This window comes from Pelodiscus sinensis, chromosome 9 (genome assembly GCF_049634645.1).
Source record: "Pelodiscus sinensis isolate JC-2024 chromosome 9, ASM4963464v1, whole genome shotgun sequence".
In the NCBI taxonomy this organism is placed as follows: domain Eukaryota; kingdom Metazoa; phylum Chordata; order Testudines; family Trionychidae; genus Pelodiscus; species Pelodiscus sinensis.
This window is the reverse complement of record NC_134719.1, coordinates 59240369-59257662: the sequence shown is the minus strand read 5'-3', so window position 1 is coordinate 59257662 and position 17294 is coordinate 59240369. Positions and strand designations below refer to the sequence as shown.

General features: G+C 52.7%; 1 protein-coding gene across 1 annotated transcript in view; it reads left to right on the top strand.

Annotated features, from left to right (window-relative positions):
- The first annotated feature begins 1138 nt into the window (after positions 1–1138).
- The window catches only part of LHX4 (LIM homeobox 4), a 60083-nt gene continuing 43927 nt past the window's right edge, over positions 1139–17294 (top strand). The window contains exon 1 of the mRNA XM_006126940.4: positions 1139–1453. Within this exon, the coding sequence (XP_006127002.2) occupies positions 1378–1453 (76 nt within the window). The 5' untranslated portion in view covers positions 1139–1377. The remainder of the gene's footprint in view (positions 1454–17294) is intronic.

The following is a 17294-nucleotide window of genomic DNA, read 5'->3' as shown; positions in this document are numbered from 1 at the left end:
TATTGTTTTATAGATTAACACTGGAGATATGTTTAAAAATGGCGTTCTAATGTATATGTGGAAGAAATAATTGGTTTACACTTTAAAGCTATTTTTAAAAGCCGTTTCTGCGCCAGTCTGGGAGCTCCCGGCCCTGAAAGCCCCAATACGGCCGTGATGACTAGCACCGTTTTTAAGGGGGGAAGAGTGACAACGAACAGCCAGGGGAGGGATCGCATCCCAGGCACGGACGCGGCTATTTCAACGCGGGTGAGGCTTGTGACAACGCAACTTGCGCTCATTTCAAACAAGAGCCCAATGCGCGGTGAGAAATAGCGACCAGAGAATTGTTCCGCGAGGCGGTGGGCTGCGAAGCGACACAGTAGCGACGTGGGGAAAGGGGGAAATAAAACCTCGGGAACTATTCGGATAAAGGGGAGCTCGATCAGCCGCTAGAAGGGAGACAAGAGCAGGCAGAGAAGAAAGGGAGCGAGAAGCTTTAGTGAGGGGAGCGCTGCAAAACGGGGACAGCCCGGTGGAAAGGAAGAGCTTGGTTTTCTTCCAGACTCCACGGGAGCAAATCCCAGCCGGAACGAGCGGCGGGCTGGTGGCGAGATGTCTAGCAGCGTTTCGTCAGGAAGGCAGCAGGTTCTGCAGGGTCCGGTGGCTCGGGGTAGCTGCATGGGGCTGAGCTCCGGGCGGGTAAGCCGCAGGGTGAAGGGAAGGGGGGTTGAAATGCCGCAGCAGGAATACAGAGACACGAGGGACAGTAAGGTGGGCTGCGATTGTCCCCGGGGGTATCCCCCGGAGTTAAGAGACGCTGGGACCAAAGAGGAGGGCTGCGCAAAGCCAGCAGGACAAGGCAGCTGTGAGCCACCTGCTGCCTCCGCTGCCTTTTATAGCCCTCTGAGGGCAGGGGAGGAGCTGAATGCCAGGTAGCCACGCCCACAAAGGCGCAGGCCGCGCCCACTCCGCCAGGCGGCCCCGCCCCCAAAATTCGTTACCTGCGCTCTGTCCTTAGGCTGGAGCTGTCTCCGCCCCAACTTCTGACATGATGTAAGGGGATTGGCTGGAGGGGGCGGGGCCTCCCTGCGGAAAGTGACGTCACGCTCACTCCCTGCAGTGTGAATGAATCAAACCTGCCTTCAGGGGACCGGCATTCCAGCGAAAAGAGCTGCTGCAGCATCACCCCCTTAAGCCAGGAGACGCTAACCCGGGATAGAAGCACCGAAAGGGATTTGCGCCAGACCAGGGCTACAGCAGGGCCGCCCCGGTTCCCCTGCACGTGCAGACGGATCCGCCCTGACTGTACTTTCAACTTCATGTTTTATTTTATTTTATTTTCCTAGCGAGATAAACGGGCCGTTTGTTTTTATTTTCCCCCCGTGTTTCAATAAAATGATGCAAAGCGCAGCGCTCACCACAGAAGGCTCAGCCAAGGGGCTTCCAGAGATTCTTGGCGTGCCAATGCAACGTAAGGCATTTTTTTTCCCCTCATCGATTTCATAATAAAGAAAACTGGCAATGAGAGGAGCCTCCGTGGTGCAGGGAGGGGGGTGAGCGGCACTGTGAGCTGGGGAGAGGCCCAAAAAGTGTGTGTGTCAGCAAGGTAAGACGGGGGGGATCTTCCTGGGGACAGATTCCTGCCCAGGGCTGGGAAAGCGGGTTGCCTCTGTTTTATAAAACTAGTCGGAGGGCGAGAAGCAGGAGCGGGAAGGAAGTGCCCGGGGGGCTCCGCAGAGTGGGGGCGCAGGCTGGGAAAGGGGAGCAGCCAGGCAGCTCGTGGGAAGTAAACAGTCTTCCTGGCGGCCAGCAAAATGCTGCGCCGGCCACCGGATCCACTTGGGAGAAGTTGGGAACCCGCCCGCAGACGGGAGTTCTCGGGCAGAGGGCGGAGAGCGGTGTCCCCATCTCCCCAGGTTGTTGCTAGAGATGGGGACCCCCCAGAGCAAGTCACCGCCGGGGGATTTCTTCGTGGATACAGGTGGGGGAGCTGCTTGCAGGGGGAAGGGGAGATCCCCGGCGAGTGTTTTGTCAAATAATTGGAACTGAAGCCGGTGTCAGCCGGGCTAAGCTGGGACTCCGCTCCGGGAGTGTAGACACAGGCTGTGTGCGGCGGGGGGGCCTGGAACACGCCGAGCACCCTAAATCGAGACTAGAGCTACACTAGATGCAGATGTGTGGCTATGCCTGTTCGTGTAGTGTATAGGGGTGAGCATGTATTAACCCGTGTGTATGTGTGTGTATGTACTTGCGCATATATATGTTGGTGTTTGGGTGTCTGTGTGTGTATAATATATATAATGTATGTGCACATAAATACTCACACACATATATATAGCATGTGTATATATGAGATCCATATATATATGAGGATCTATCTCGATTCCCGCTGATGTATGTATAGGGATATGCTAATATGTTTACATTCATATTTCATAACAATATGGCTATGTACTGTATATATGTTTTATCTGTGTGTGTGTACAAACACACACACACAACATATATACGGGGATATATCTATGCCTGCTGATGTATCTATGTATGTGCTAGGATGTTTATATTCATATTCCATAACAATATGGCTTTGTATTATATAAATATATGGGATGTGTGTGGGGGGGTATCTGTATCTATACCCGCTGTATATCTCTAGAGTCTATGCTGGGATGTATATTGTGTGTGTGTGTGTGTGTGTGTGTGTGTGTGTATACACACACCATCTATACGGGGCTCTGTGTCTGTGCTCGCTGTGTATCTCTAGGGTCTGTACTAGGATCTATGTTGTGTATCTGTGTATATGTGTGTGTGTACACACACACATACACCGTCTATTCGCGGCTCTGTATCTGTGCCAGCTGTGTATCTCGAGTATAGGGCCTGTACTGGGATGTATGTTGTGTATGTGTGTACACACACACATACACACCCACGCACACCATCTATACGGCTCTGTGTGTGCCCGCTGTGTATCTCTGGGGCCTGTGCAGGGATGTATGTTGTGTATGTGTGTACACACACACACACGCGCGCGCGCACACACCTATCCGGGGCTCTGTTTGTGTGCCCGCTGTGTATCTCTGGGCCTGGGCAGGGATGTATGTTGTGTATGTGTACACACACACACACACACACACACACACACACACACACACACACACACGGGTGCCCGCTGTGTATCTCTGGGCCTGGGCAGGGGTATTTACATTCACACTCCGCAGCGATCGCCCTTCGCTCGCCGCCGGCCCGCGCCGCTTGCTCTGTTCCCAAGGCTGAGCGCGCGGATCGGGCCCCTCCTGCCGCTTCGGCTGCGCTGGCCCCGGGCTGGCTCGGCTCCGCGCGCGGCGTGTCCCGCTCCCGCAGCCCGGCTTGGGGTTAGGCGGAGAGCGGCTCGGGGGCATTTCTGCCCGGCCCCCGTGGCCGAGCGGGCTTTGCCGGGAGCCGCTGCCCAGCGCTGGGACCATCCGCCGGGCGCCGGGGCAGAGTTCAGGAGTTTCCCGCAGATGCTGCCGCAGGTCTGTGGCCTGGCGCTGGCTGCGCGGCTCGTGCGCGCTGCTGGGCGCAGAATGCGCGGGGAGATCCTTTTGCTTACTCCCTCCAGGCCCGGGCTGCGGGGTAGGGTCCCGCTGGGGCGGGGGAGGCTTTCCAGCTCCCCGGCCATCCGGATCCCCAGCGTGGCTCCTCTGGGGCGGGGTCTGTCTGGGACAGGGAAGGAGCCGGCTGGCGTGCGGGGCGCAGTGACGGGAAAAGTGAGGGGGCTTGTCTCGGAAAGCTTCGCGGAGCCCGCCCCAGCCGAAGGCCAACTTCCTAGCGCGCACCCAGGGGAGGCAGGGAATCTCCCGTCCGGGTCTGGGCCAGCGGAATCCGAGCAGGCTGGACTGCTGGACCGGCCCTTTGCTTCGGGGTGGAACACGCTGGCCCCGCTTGCCAACTGGGGCTCGCTTGAAAGGCTGCACAGAGCCCCCTGCCCCCAGCTCCTTTTATCCCCCCTTCGCGGGCACACTCCCTTCCCCGCACTGGTTTTTAAATCCGCCTCCAGCCCAGTCTCCCGAATTGCGAGAGAGAGGGAACGACCGGGACCCGGCCATGTGCCCAATGGATCGCTCGGGTCAAGGCGCCTGCGTTCACAACGAGGAGTCTGCTGCGTTTGGTCAGACAGGGCCAGGCTGCGCGTCAAATCTCCCCCAAATCCCGCTGTAGCTTCGGCCCAGTTACTGACGATCGAGCCCGCTTTTTGGTTACGTCTGGATACAATCTCCCCCGGAGACACGGCTAGATGTACGGAAATTGCACGCAATTCTTCGCGTGTTTATGGAGAGATTTGTACCCACAGGTAATAGAAGACCTGTCCCGAGGGATGCCATCCCCTATCCAGGTTATGCCCATTCTCTTTCCTCGTAGCCCCCTCTCCATGCGGACCAATGGACGCGCGTTTACAAATCTCGATCTGTTTGTTTGTTTTTCCTGCGCATCTCTGGCCGTGAACTTGCCCGTGCGCGTAGGGGCCGATCGTTCTGGCCGAGTCGCTGAACTTGCCCGCGCTCCCAGCCTCTTCCCTCGGATCAGTTCGTTCCGGTGGAGTCATTTCCCGGCTCTGGGCATTGCAGACTGGGGGACTGCAGGACTCGGGCATTTAATCCCGAACCTGCTGACTTGTGGCTTTGGCTGGATCTGGCTACTTTACCAGCAGGGATCCCCTCCAGCTAGCCCGCTCCAGGGGAGGAGAAACGCTCCATCCCTTGGGTTTTCGGAGCCTCGGAATTTCCCGCTTTGCAACAGCAGCGCCCCATATCCTTTCTCCCCTCCAAATAAAGCCCTTTTGGCTTTGGCAGGCTAGCCAGAGAGGCCGAGGGAGCGCACCGGAGCGATCCGGGCCGCCGCGTTCCATCGCCGGCTCTTCCAGCGCCTTCGTTCCGCTTTGCCGCGGTGGGGCGGGCGGGTGTTTGCGTTTGGCTGGGTTACATAAGGGCCAAGGTCTCCCGGAAATCTTTGCTTCCCAGCGAACCCTGGCTGCCTCCGGACGCAGCCGGAGCAAGGCTGGACAATTTCGGCCCCGGCCCCCTTTCCTTTGCGTTTGCCGTAGATTGTTCACCCCCCACCTTTGCTGGGGTAGGGACCAGCCCCGGGGCTCTTTTTTTAATTGTTCTTGGCGGACAATAGTTTTTGCTGCCCGTGAGAAGCGGCGCCCGACGCCGATTTCCTCGGCCTGGGAGTTGCGCGCCCGGTTTTCTCTTTATTCCAGGCGGCAAAACCGGGGCTGCTCCGGGCAGTGGTCTCCGGGCAGAATTGCTTGAAAGGCCACGGAACAACCAGGCACTGCCCTCGAAGAGAGTGTGAGGAGAGTTTGGTCCCGGAGTCGCTCCCCGCAGGCGGTTCCCTTCGATCCCGATTCGAATTCGAGGGCCCAGCTGGCTAGGGGCGGGCCTCGCTTAACACCGGCGGCGCGAACAGCGGAGGCCTCCGTGCGGGCTCTGATTTCCCCGCTGTCCTGGGGATCCCGTGTGACATTTACGCCCTTCAGGTGCCCCATATGCCACCCACTCACTCAAGATCAGAGAAAGGGGCATTTCCCTGTTTCCCCGCAGGAGGAAACTCCCCCGACCCCGCCATCGCCCAGTGCACTTTCCTCCCTCCGGCTAGCGCAAAAGGATATTGCGCCCCAGAGGCAGGGAGAGCGGGTGGGTGGAAATTGGTTTTGGGGGCGAAGAAAATGGAGGCATCGAGATCTTTGCCAGCGGATTGCGATGCAATAGCGGCAGGAGACACCGCTCAATAAACCGGAGAATCTCGACCGGCCCACGCAGACGGACAAACAATTTCTACCCACCGAAAGAGCATTCGAATTGTCCCCGGGTGTCTCCTGGCGCACAGATCCGTGTAAACGTTTTTTACACCCGGATCCATGGAGAGAGAGGGGTGATTTGAAGTGGAGACGCGTGGGGAGATTTTGTAGCGATAGTCCCGTATTTGTTCGTCGATGCGTCGTTTATTGGGCAACATTAATCGATCGCTACAGAATGTGGCGTCTGCATACGCACCCACCGCCGCTGCGCCTGTGGTGTCTGGGTTTATGCGGAACCAATTCTAAGTCCAGAAGAAATCAACACCGATGAAACGCGTCCTTTTTTTCAAGGGGCGCTGTAGGAGGCGTGTGGGGTGGTAGCCCTATATTTGTGGGTCCACGTTGCAAATGCAAAACCGATTGGTTTGGTTTGTGAAGTCTCATGTGTTGTGTGTAAACGTGACCTGTCCTGGTCTGAACTTGATCCCGAGCCGGATCGGGTTTAGCTCATCCGAGGGCGAGTCCTCTGTCCTAACCGTCCCTTTGCATTTCGGAAACGTGCCCCGGAATTTTGGGGAGCAGCGATTTCCGCCTCCTTGCGCCCTGCCTCGCCTCTTGTTAATTTCGCGTTTCTTCCGCGCGTTCCCGCCGGATCAAACCTTTCCCCACTTCCTCGCCAGTCTTGTGTCCGGGCGGGGAGCAGCGTCCAAACCCCGGTTCCAAGCTGGAAGAAATAAACGAAACGGGAAGGATTTGGGGTGGGGGAAAATTGTCCAGATCCGGGAATCTCTCGCCTGTTTGGTGCGTCTCTTTCCGCACAGCCCGTGCGCCTAGAGGGGCATTTTGTCTGAATTAGCCGGGAAGGTGAAAGGAACAAACCGGCGCCGAAGCGCTTTTCTGGCGTTTTCGCCCTGTTAAATTCCCCTCCTTGGCCCGCCGATCCCCGACTCTTTCGGGCTGAGAAAAGAACCTTCGTCTTACGTCCACACCGCCCTCCAGGCCAGATTCCCCCCCGGCCGCTGGAGCGCAGGCATCCCCACCCCCGCCTAGCTGCGGGGATTTCTCTCCTCCTCCAGCGCTTTCTCGGCGCGGCTCAGGATCGCGCTCCGGCGTGGATCAAATTATTTGTTAGTGGAAGAGGGAACCTACCCGCGGCGCAAACCGGCCCCACAGACAAACGCTCCCAGACTTTGACCAGCTGCCTTGAGCCAGCGCTTTGCGCCTGTCCGCCCTGCCCGGGGCTCGATCCCGTGCGCCTCATTCCCCAGCTAACTTCCCCGGGAGTGTCGGGTCCGGCTGGGAAAGGACTCTGCTGCTTTTCTCCCGGCGCACAACTGTGTTCTTCGGGCACCCACGGAGCCCTGTTCGGTCGGGCACCCACCCGCTCTGCCGGGGGCTCGCCAGGGGCCAGGTGATCGCGCTGCGGCGCGCTAATGCTGGGGGCGCTTCGCGGTGCCGGGGGTTATTCTGGGGCAGGATCGGGCCCGGCCCGGTGCTGTGCGGCCCGCTCGAGGCCGCTCGGCTTTGCTGAGCTTCCCTTGACATGTGGCTGCATCCGCGGCGGGGCGAGCAAACGCCAGTCGGGAGGCCGAGCCGAGAAACTCCAACGCGCATCGGCCGGTTTGCCCCAAGGCTCCCCCTCGCTTGCTGCCTTCCCCGCCTTGTCGGGCAGCCACAGAGCTGGGGATTCACTTCCCAGCATCAGGCCGGGAGGGACCGGAGATTGAGAGGAGAGGGGTATTTTCCCGAGGCCGATTAGCGGATTTGACAGGATACCCTGCCTCCGCCTTGGACCCAGACCTGGGGCCCGGAGAAAGCTGCCTCTCCACATAGCCTCCCCTCCCCCGGTAAAAACCACTCCCCGCAGCGCTGAGGTCAGAAAGGGAAAGTGGGCGAGAGACTCCCGGGAAAGTCCTTGGCAGGGCTCTGCGCGCGGGCGGAACCGGCGGAACTCCCTGCTGCGGTTGGGAATCGGGACCCCAACCCGAGCACAGAGAAGCCGGACAAGTCCCACGTGTCTCCCCTGGCTAGATCCAGGTAGATGGGCTGTCCCGGGAACCCACGGCCTCGAGGTGGAACAGGGTGGGCTAAAAGCCGCGTCAGCCCTCGCTCTTGGCGTTGGACACTCCGGGGCCCTTTCCTTTGGTCTTACCGCCGCTGCCGGGGTTTGGTTTACACGTTTACCCCCCGCGAGGAGGAGTCTAATTTCCCCAGCGCCGTGGCTGGACAGGGCCAGGGGAGCAGGGCTCAGGAGAGGCGGGTCCCACGATCCCCGACTTTGCCACTCACTCGATGGCACGGAAAAGCCAGCGCTTCGGGCTCCGCATCGCGCGGCCCTCCCCTCCCCCGTTTTCTCACGGGTAGAACGGAGCGACCCCCTTGTTATTTCGAAATAAGAAGACAGCGCCTCCGCACGGCCAAGCTTGTTATTTCGAAATAACGGGCCGGTTATTTGGAAATAGCTCGGCTTGTGAAGGGGAATACGCTGATTTCCAATTTGCTATGTTGGGCGTTATGGGTTTGAAATAACGCGGTAGCTTAGCCAGGGAGGTGATCCAGGCTGGGGAGCGTGGGGGGGGGGGGGGAGCGGTGCGGGGATCCAGTGAATCTCTTTGCCCCTGCGGAGTCCCCCCTCCGTAGGGGGAGTAACCAGGCTCCTGCGCCACCAGCTGCGCTTTTCGCGGCGGTCGGTGGCCACATGAAACTGACGCGCGCTCTTTACAAAACAACGCGGCAGCGATGCGCCCAGTCTGCCCCCCTGCACCTTCCCCTGGCTCCTGGGTGCTCGCTCCAGTGGGACCCACGGCCGCTGGGGAGCATCGTGCTGTGGTCACACACGCAGCGGTGTCCATGCGTGGGGACCAGGCTGCGAGGGGACGGCTCGCCCCGGGCTGCCCCGAAAGGCAATTCGGGCGCTGGGCTCTTGGTCTGTGAAGCCGCAAACGAAACCAAGTAAAACCCCCTTTTCCTCCTGCTCGCTGTGAACTAGACCAACAGCTTCAAACTCGCTGCCGGCTTGATTGCCCGCAGCCTGTGGCACTGCGAGCCGGCCAAGACATTTTTAGGGTGGAATTATGAACTTCTCAGTAAATGGAGAAACTGACAACGTCGGAACAGTGTAGTCTCCAGGGGTGTCTACACTGCACGGCTATTTTGGGATACTGGGCGTATTCCGAAATAGCTACCCCCTCGTCTATACAAGCCACCAAAATATTTCAAAATATTTGTCGAAATAATGGTCACCCTATTTTGCCATCCGATTAAATCTCACTGCTATTTCAAAATAGCTTCTTTTGAAATTTGGCGCTGTCTACATTGCTCGAAATAGTGCATTCTTTCGAAATTTGGCACTTTATAGAGCTGTATAGAGCTTTATTCCGGAGGATGGCGCCAGTCTGGACGCTCTTTTCCGGCTTTTCCCCAAGCCGGAAAAAAAGCGGCGGCCATGTTTATTTAAATCCTGCGGGGGATATTTAAATCCCCCATGCATTTCCCTATTCCAAAGTTCTAAATTAGCATGGCTATTCCGAAGAAGGGGCCAGTGTAGACACAGCCTTAGTGTTTTAGCCTTGAGGACAGTATCTTTGTGGCCGGATCCTGGGAAGTGCCGGGTGTCTTGGCTCTCGGGAGGGGGGGGAGGGGGGGAGATGGGACGACTCAGCACCTGGGAATCTGGGGCATTTTTTGACTGAGCCAAACCCCATTAAAGTGACTTCAAGAAATTACTGAATTAACTGAATATTGTTGGGGGGAGGGGGGTATGAACATAGTGTAAAATACTTGAAGAAGGCAAATAAAGAGGAAAGAATATGTCTAGGCAGGAGACAGGGGTATAGCCAGGCGTAACGGGATGACACTAACAAGGAAAAATATAAGGTGAATGTTCTTTCTATTATTCTATTTACAAACTCACCTTCCGCAGCAAACCAGTGGACATTGGCCCAGCACCATGGGATCTCAATTAAAATAAAGACAAAACACAATTCTCAGCTTTATTCACATTAAAACTCTGAATGGGAGCGAGGCCTTGTCCAGCTGTGGAAATGATGGCAGAAAGAAGTCAGTGGAAAGAAAATTCACTGTTAATTAATAGAAGCTGTTGTCTAGTCATGTGAGTGAGCCTCAGTCTAGTTCAGGGCTGGAATCTGGAGCCCAAATCAGTGTTTTGAGGGATTTCCTCCTTCTTTACACTGGAGCAGCCCCGCTGGGTTAAACTGGGGCCTTTCATAGATTCATTTAAGCTGACAGAGCTTCTAATGTGTGCAACCCCCTTCAACAAGGCCAGGCTGAACCAGTTTTCTCTCTGGCCAGACAGAACAAAACTTACCTTCTCCTGGGCACCAGGAGCAACCCTAACTTCTTCTGAGAGAAATTCACAGAGCACACAGTCAACCTGTGGAACTCCTTGCCAGAGGATGTTGTAAAATTAGGATAGGTTGGATATTAGGAAAAACTATTTCACTAGGAGGGTGGTGAAGCACTGGAATGGGTTACCTAGGGAAGTAGTGGAGTCTCCATCTCTAGAGGTGTTTAAATCCCAGCTTGACAAAGCCCTGGCTGGGTTGATTTAATTGGGATTGGTCCTGCCTTGGGCAGGGGCCTGGACTTGATGCCTTCTGAGGTCTCTTCCAGCTCTATGATTCTATGATTCTATAACTATAGGAGGGTTAAAAAAAGAGCTAGGTAAATGCATGGAGGATAGGTCCTAATGCTCCCAGTGCTTAGCAGAATTCCCAGTTGTCCATCCATCCGCAGGACATTTTTTAGGTTCTGGAATTTCAATTGGTTTTAAAATCTTGGATGATGGGTTCCAGAGTGAAATGTGAAATGTATTGTAAAAAGTACCTACAAGGGTGTTCCAAGGGGGAAGGAGAAAAATTGTTCTCCTTGGCCTCTGATGATAGGACAAGAAGCAATGGGCTTAAATTGCAGCAAGGGAGGTTTAGGGTGGACACTAGCAAAAACTTCCTACCTGTCAGGGTGGTGAAACACTGAGATAACTTGCCTTGGGGTTGTAGAATCTCCATCACTGGAGATATTTAAGAGCAGGTTGGATAAACGCCTGCCAGGGATTGTCTAGATTAGGGCTGGGCAAGATGTGACTCAGGGTTGGATGCAGCACAACTAACCCTTTGATTCAGCCCACGGACGGCATCTGGCTGCTTCCTATTTATAGCCTGCTGCCCATGCCACCAAATTTCTAGGTATTGGCTCAGGCATCAGGATCCTATTTAAATGGTTCCCAGCTTCTGGTCACTGTGCTTCCTCAGCAGGGGTGGGAGCCGCAAGGCCTTTCAATAGCCACAGCAACCATGGGCGGCTGCCAGGCAATGCAGTAGCGGTGGAGCCGTGAGCCCCTTGTTGTGTTTTTACTTCAAAGCCTCCAGCCCCAGACAACTCTGGGGGGAGGCTAGTCCTCAGCCCTGCCCAAGCCCCGCCCTTTCTGGGGTGGAGCCAGTCCATGATCAAGTACCAAAATTCATTAAATGCCCCCCCCCCTGCAAAAATTATTGCCCACGGCTGATCTAGATGATGCTTGGTCCTGCTGTGAGGTCAGGGGACTGGACTTGATGACCTTTCAAGGTCCCTTCTAGTAGTTCTAGTGTTCAGTGATTCTATGATCAGGCAGTTAAATCTCTCTCTCTCAAATTATTCTATATCTATCTATCTATCTATCTATCTATCTATCTATCTATCTATCTATCATTAGATGTCTATCTATCTAAAATTATTCTATATCTATTTATCTATCTGTCTGTCTGTCTAAAATTATTCTATATCTATCTATCTAAAATTATTCTATATCTATCTGTCTGTCTATAATTAGATGTCTATCTATCTAAAATTATTCTATATCTATTTATCTATCTGTCTGTCTGTCTAAAATTATTCTATATCAGTCTGTCTGTCTATCTAGCTATTCATTTTTGTAGATGGGCAGTTATGCATATATGCAATCAACTGTATGATAGGTCAGATTTTCAGGTTTATTTAGAGTTGCTGAGAACAAGCCATGGAGCAGAACCTCAAGTCCCTTGTACATATCACCAGGACTTGCTGAGAATAGCAGCCATTTGCTAAGAACGTTGTTATGCTGTGTACAACAAATGTATGGCTTTAATTTGCATTTGATGATGACGGTAGAGTGTAGCTCCACAGCTGCGACATACAGCTGTTGATCTATACTGCCTTGCCGCTTCTTTGAAATTTATTGTTTTTGGAGATGTTTTATTGCAAAGGTTAAGACCGATTATATCCTAAAACACTCTATATGGGCCCAAAGCAGTCAATGACCTAGAATCCAGTTGCAGGGAATTCCTTCTTTTTCTTGTTCTCTTTCTCGTGGGGTAGTTTTTTCTGAATAAGGTTTTCCTTTTTGTTCTCCAGTTTGAATAATGGCTCTGGAACTATCTGGAGACATGTAACTACAATACCGCATGTGAAAGACCTTCCCAAAAATAAAATCAGGCCAGATCCTGAGTTAGTGTAAATGGGCTTCACTCCGCTGAAGTGGATGGACCTACTCCTGCGGAGACAAGCTGGGATCCAGCTCCTTAGCTCTGACTCTGACCTGATCTCATGTTATCTCATCTATATAAGGGCTAATCTTGCAGTCCTCACTCACGCAAAACTCCCAGAGGCTTCATTCGGTACTTCTGGATGTCACTAAGCTCTGCCCATACAAATGACATCACTGTTTCTGTAATAACGAATGCACTTCAAGGAGGAAACAGCAGAGCAGGATTTTTTTTTAAGGACAAAAATTAGTGAAATAAACAAATTATGTGATGGCAGCCAGGATGCTATGAAGTTTTCATTCCTGCTTATTTGGGAAAAGCTACATAATTCCCTCATCGCGCAGGCACAGAGGAATGTGGTCATTGCAAATTCCTGGCAATAAGTTCCTTAAACTGCCCTACATGACATGCACAAAGTTCCTATTGCTGTGAGTGAGATCTGGGTGTGCAAAGGATGCAGCAGCAGGTCTGTCTCTAGTGATCTAAACTGTGGTTCCATGTAGCTCATGGGGGATTCTTTCCTGCTGCCTCTGGACCAAAGGATCCTATAACAGGGTCCTTAGTCAGCATTATTTTGAAATAACTTAGTCCGCATCTACGCAGCAGGCAGTTATTTCAAAACAATGTCGAAATACTGTCAAGCTGGAAGACTTTTTACTCCGATTCCTGTAACCTTCATTGTATGAGGAGCAAGGGAAGTCGGAGGAAGAGGGCTCTATTTCAAAATAAGTGCTGTGTGGATGCTCCCCATTTTGAAATCAGCTATTTTGAAATCAGCTATGCAATTGACGTAGCTCAGTTTGCATCACTTATTTAAAGTTAAGCCCTGCTGTGTAGATGCATAAATGTCTTCTCCTCTGTTTCTATGCAAGGTGCTATGCACTCACCAGCCTGGGCTGTCCACCCCCAGAGCTGGCTGCATGTTACTGATGCTGTACGTACACAGTCTGTGGACCTCTCTGGGGGTGAGTCCACACAGCACCTTAAACTCAAAATAAGATACGCAGTTTGCGCTACACAAATTGCGAATCTTATATCAAATTTATTTCAAAATAGCTTATAGCATGTCTACACAGTGCCACATTTTGAAATAATGCCCTATTTCAAGCCATCCCTTATCCCTCGTGCAACAAGGTTAGTGGGATGGCAAAACAGCACGCCCGTTATTTCAAAAAATATTTCAAAATAACGGGCAACTTGTGTAGACACGGGGTAGCTATTTCGGGATACCCCCGGTATCCCGAAATAGCCGCGCAGGATAGATGTACCCTGAGATGAAATGTCTTAATGTGAGTGCAGAGGGGATTACTTGGCTTTTACTTTATTGATAATAATTTTAAGGCAGCAGATGTGTATGCGTAGTGGAACTTTGTACTGATTGCTTCCGTCTCTCCAGCGCAGGGACGCTGGCTTCGTATGTGTTTGTGTGGCTTCCTGCACAACAGGGCCTGCTCCTCACTCATGCTTTGGGGTGTGTTTGTGTGGCTTCCTGCACAACAGGGCCTGCTCCTCACTCATGCTTTGGGGTGTGTTTGTGTGGCTTCCTGCACAACAGGGCCTGCTCCTCACTCATGCTTTGGGGTGTGTTTGTGTGGCTTCCTGCACAACAGGGCCTGCTCCTCACTCATGCTTTGGGGTGTGTTTGTGTGGCTTCCTGCACAACAGGGCCTGCTTCTCACTCATGCTTTGGGGTGTGTTTGTGTGGCTTCCTGCACAACAGGGCCTGCTCCTCACTCATGCTTTGGGGTGTGTTTGTGTGGCTTCCTGCACAACAGGGCCTGCTTCTCACTCATGCTTTGGGGTGTGTTTGTGTGGCTTCCTGCACAACAGGGCCTGCTCCTCACTCATGCTTTGGGGTGTGTTTGTGTGGCTTCCTGCACAACAGGGCCTGCTTCTCACTCATGCTTTGAGGTGTGTTTGTGTGGCTTTCTGCACAACAGGGCCTGCTCCTCACTCATGCTTTGAGGTGTGTTTGTGTGGCTTCCTGCACAACAGGGCCTGCTCCTCACTCATGCTTTGGGGTGTGTTTGTGTGGCTTTCTGCACAACAGGGCCTGCTCCTCACTCATGCTTTGGGGTGTGTTTGTGTGGCTTTCTGCACAACAGGGCCTGCTCCTCACTCATGCTTTGGGGTGTGTTTGTGTGGCTTTCTGCACAACAGGGCCTGCTCCTCACTCATGCTTTGGGGTGTGTTTGTGTGGCTTCCTGCACAACAGGGCCTGCTCCTCACTCATGCTTTGGGGTGTGTTTGTGTGGCTTCCTGCACAACAGGGCCTGCTCCTCACTCATGCTTTGGGGTGTGTTTGTGTGGCTTCCTGCACAACAGGGCCTGCTCCTCACTCATGCTTTGGGGTGTGTTTGTGTGGTTTCCTGCACAACAGGGGCCTGCTCCTCACTCATGCTTTGAGGTGTGTTTGTGTGGCTTCCTGCACAACAGGGCCTGCTCCTCACTCATGCTTTGGGGTGTGTTTGTGTGGCTTCCTGCACAACAGGGCCTGCTCCTCACTCATGCTTTGGGGTGTGTTTGTGTGGCTTCCTGCACAACAGGGCCTGCTCCTCACTCATGCTTTGGGGTGTGTTTGTGTGGCTTCCTGCACAACAGGGCCTGCTTCTCACTCATGCTTTGAGGTGTGTTTGTGTGGCTTCCTGCACAACAGGGCCTGCTCCTCACTCATGCTTTGGGATGATACTGCCATACACATATTAAATAATAGCCCCTTCTGTAGGTTCTGCTTGAAGTCAATGGAAGGTTTTCAGAGGCTCTGGATTACACTTAGACTGACTCATGCAGTTATTTACTTTTTTCCTATAGAGCCTGATTTTGTGGTTCCCATTCAGTGGCGCTGCCCCTGGGCCTGTCAGGAGGAGTGTGTTGACTGCAGGATCAGGTCCTCTGTCTAAACACAGATTGGTCCCTACGCTGGGAAAAGCAATTCTGATCTTGTGCTGCCATGAAAACAATGTGGCGCTTTGTCGGCTTCAAATGGATTTAGTTACCGTGCTATTGTCATTGAGGCTTTTTATTTATTTTTAAAGGAGCAGCTGCATTAGCCGGTACTTATGTTATGTCTTTTTTATTATTAAAAGCAGGTTCCGCTGCACATCGACAATAAGCTGTGGGCACGTGTGTGTGAATACTGGAAGGAATAAAGCAATTTGGTCATGTTATAACTGTGTGAGGCAGGACTGAGCCGGAGTTCATGTTCCACAATTGAGAGCCAGAGAGGAAGCTGGATTTGGAATACCCCAGATTTCAGGAGCAGTCATAGATAAAGGGTTTGGGTCAGCCTATTAAAAAAAAATAGGACCCATTTGTAAATTTCAGATTTAGGGGCTCTGCTGTGCGGTTTCCATTCAGGATGCTCTTGGATTGTCTTTGATTTCTGCTGCTCCTCTCAGTGACAAATTGATGTGAAGAATTTTATAGAGTATTTCACAATCCGTTTTGTTTCAATAATTAGCTTCCCCCCCCCCCATGCCGGGGATGAATAGTGCCAGAAAGATGAAAGATGAATTATTCCAACCACTGCTGGATAACAGCACCCAAACCAACCACACAATGTCTGTCAATCCATCACACCGAAAGCCAACAAGGACTGGTACCAGAAACTGAGAATAGTTACATTAAGTTTAATGCTGATATGGGGGCAGATCCAAATTCTGCTCTGGCTGGTGCCAATAGGGAGAGCTGGGTTTATCACATGGATCTCTTCTCTTCCTAAAGCTGCCAGCCTGGGGGGGGGGAGGGGGCTCCATTGAGCCTGCAGATCTGGGAGACACATGGTGCTGGATGAGAAAGCCAGAGTTAAACAGTAGGGCTACGTCTCGACTGGCAAGTTTTTCCGCAAATGCTTTTAACGGAAAAGTTTTTCCGTTAAAAGCATTTGCGAAAAGAGCGTCTAGATTGACACGGACGCTTTTGCGCAAAAGCAGTTTTTGCGGGAAAGTCTCCGTGCCAATCTAGACGTGGTTTTGCACAAGAAAGCCCTGATCGCCATTTTTGCCGTCGGGGCTTTTTTGCGCAAAACAATACCGCGTTGTCTACACTGGTCCTCTTGTGCAAAAGCATTTGCACAAGAGGGCTTTTGCCTGAATGGGAGCAGCATAGTATTTCCGCAAGAACACTGACAATCTTACATGAGATCGTCAGCGTTCTTGCGCAAATTCAAGCGGCCAGTGTAGACAGCTGGCAAGTTTTTCTGCAAAAGCAGGTGCTTTTGCGGAAAAACTTGCCAGTCTAGACGCAGCCTAGGGCTTTCCTGTAGATTTGTACATGGCTCTGGACGTGCTTTCCTGTGGATTTTTAACAGTCAGGGCAATGACCACTGGAACAGTTGGTGGATGCTCCATCCTGGGAAATGTTAAAGTCAAGATGGGATGTTTCTCTGCAAGATCTGCTCTAGGGATGATTTAGTGGCTGGACGTGTGTTATTCAGCAGGTCAGACGAAGTGATCACTCCGGTTCCTTCTGGCTTTGGAATCTCTGAAAAGCCTCAGTGTTTGCCTCCGGCTCTCTCGTGCTGTGCAGCACTGTATGTGATAGCCAGGTAGGGGCTCCTCATACAGTACCTAGTCAGAGCTACAAGATTCTTTGGAGTCATGGAGTGTGGGCCAGTTCAGGAAGCAAATGGTTCTGTCGATCTGGTTTGAGTGCTAGGGAAGGATCCTTTTTTTGCTGTGTGTCTTAGGAATGTCTCCCTACCGTGGTCTACAATAGGGAGTTATTTTGAAATAACCCCCCTTATTTTGAAATAATACGTGGAGCGTCCACACTACCACGCCTGTAATTTCAAAATCTGTCCCCCTGCGTTCCTTGGGGAATAACGCTCCTTTTGAAAGAGTTATTTCGAAATAGCGGCAGTGTGGACACTATAACTACTCCCCAGAGTTGTTCGATGTGATTACTCCCCAGTGCTTCCTGGGGTTCTCAGTCGAGGTAACGCGTCCGCAATAACGGAGCCTGCCTTGAACTAATTTCGAGGCTTCCCCATAGTGTGGACACACTATTTTGGT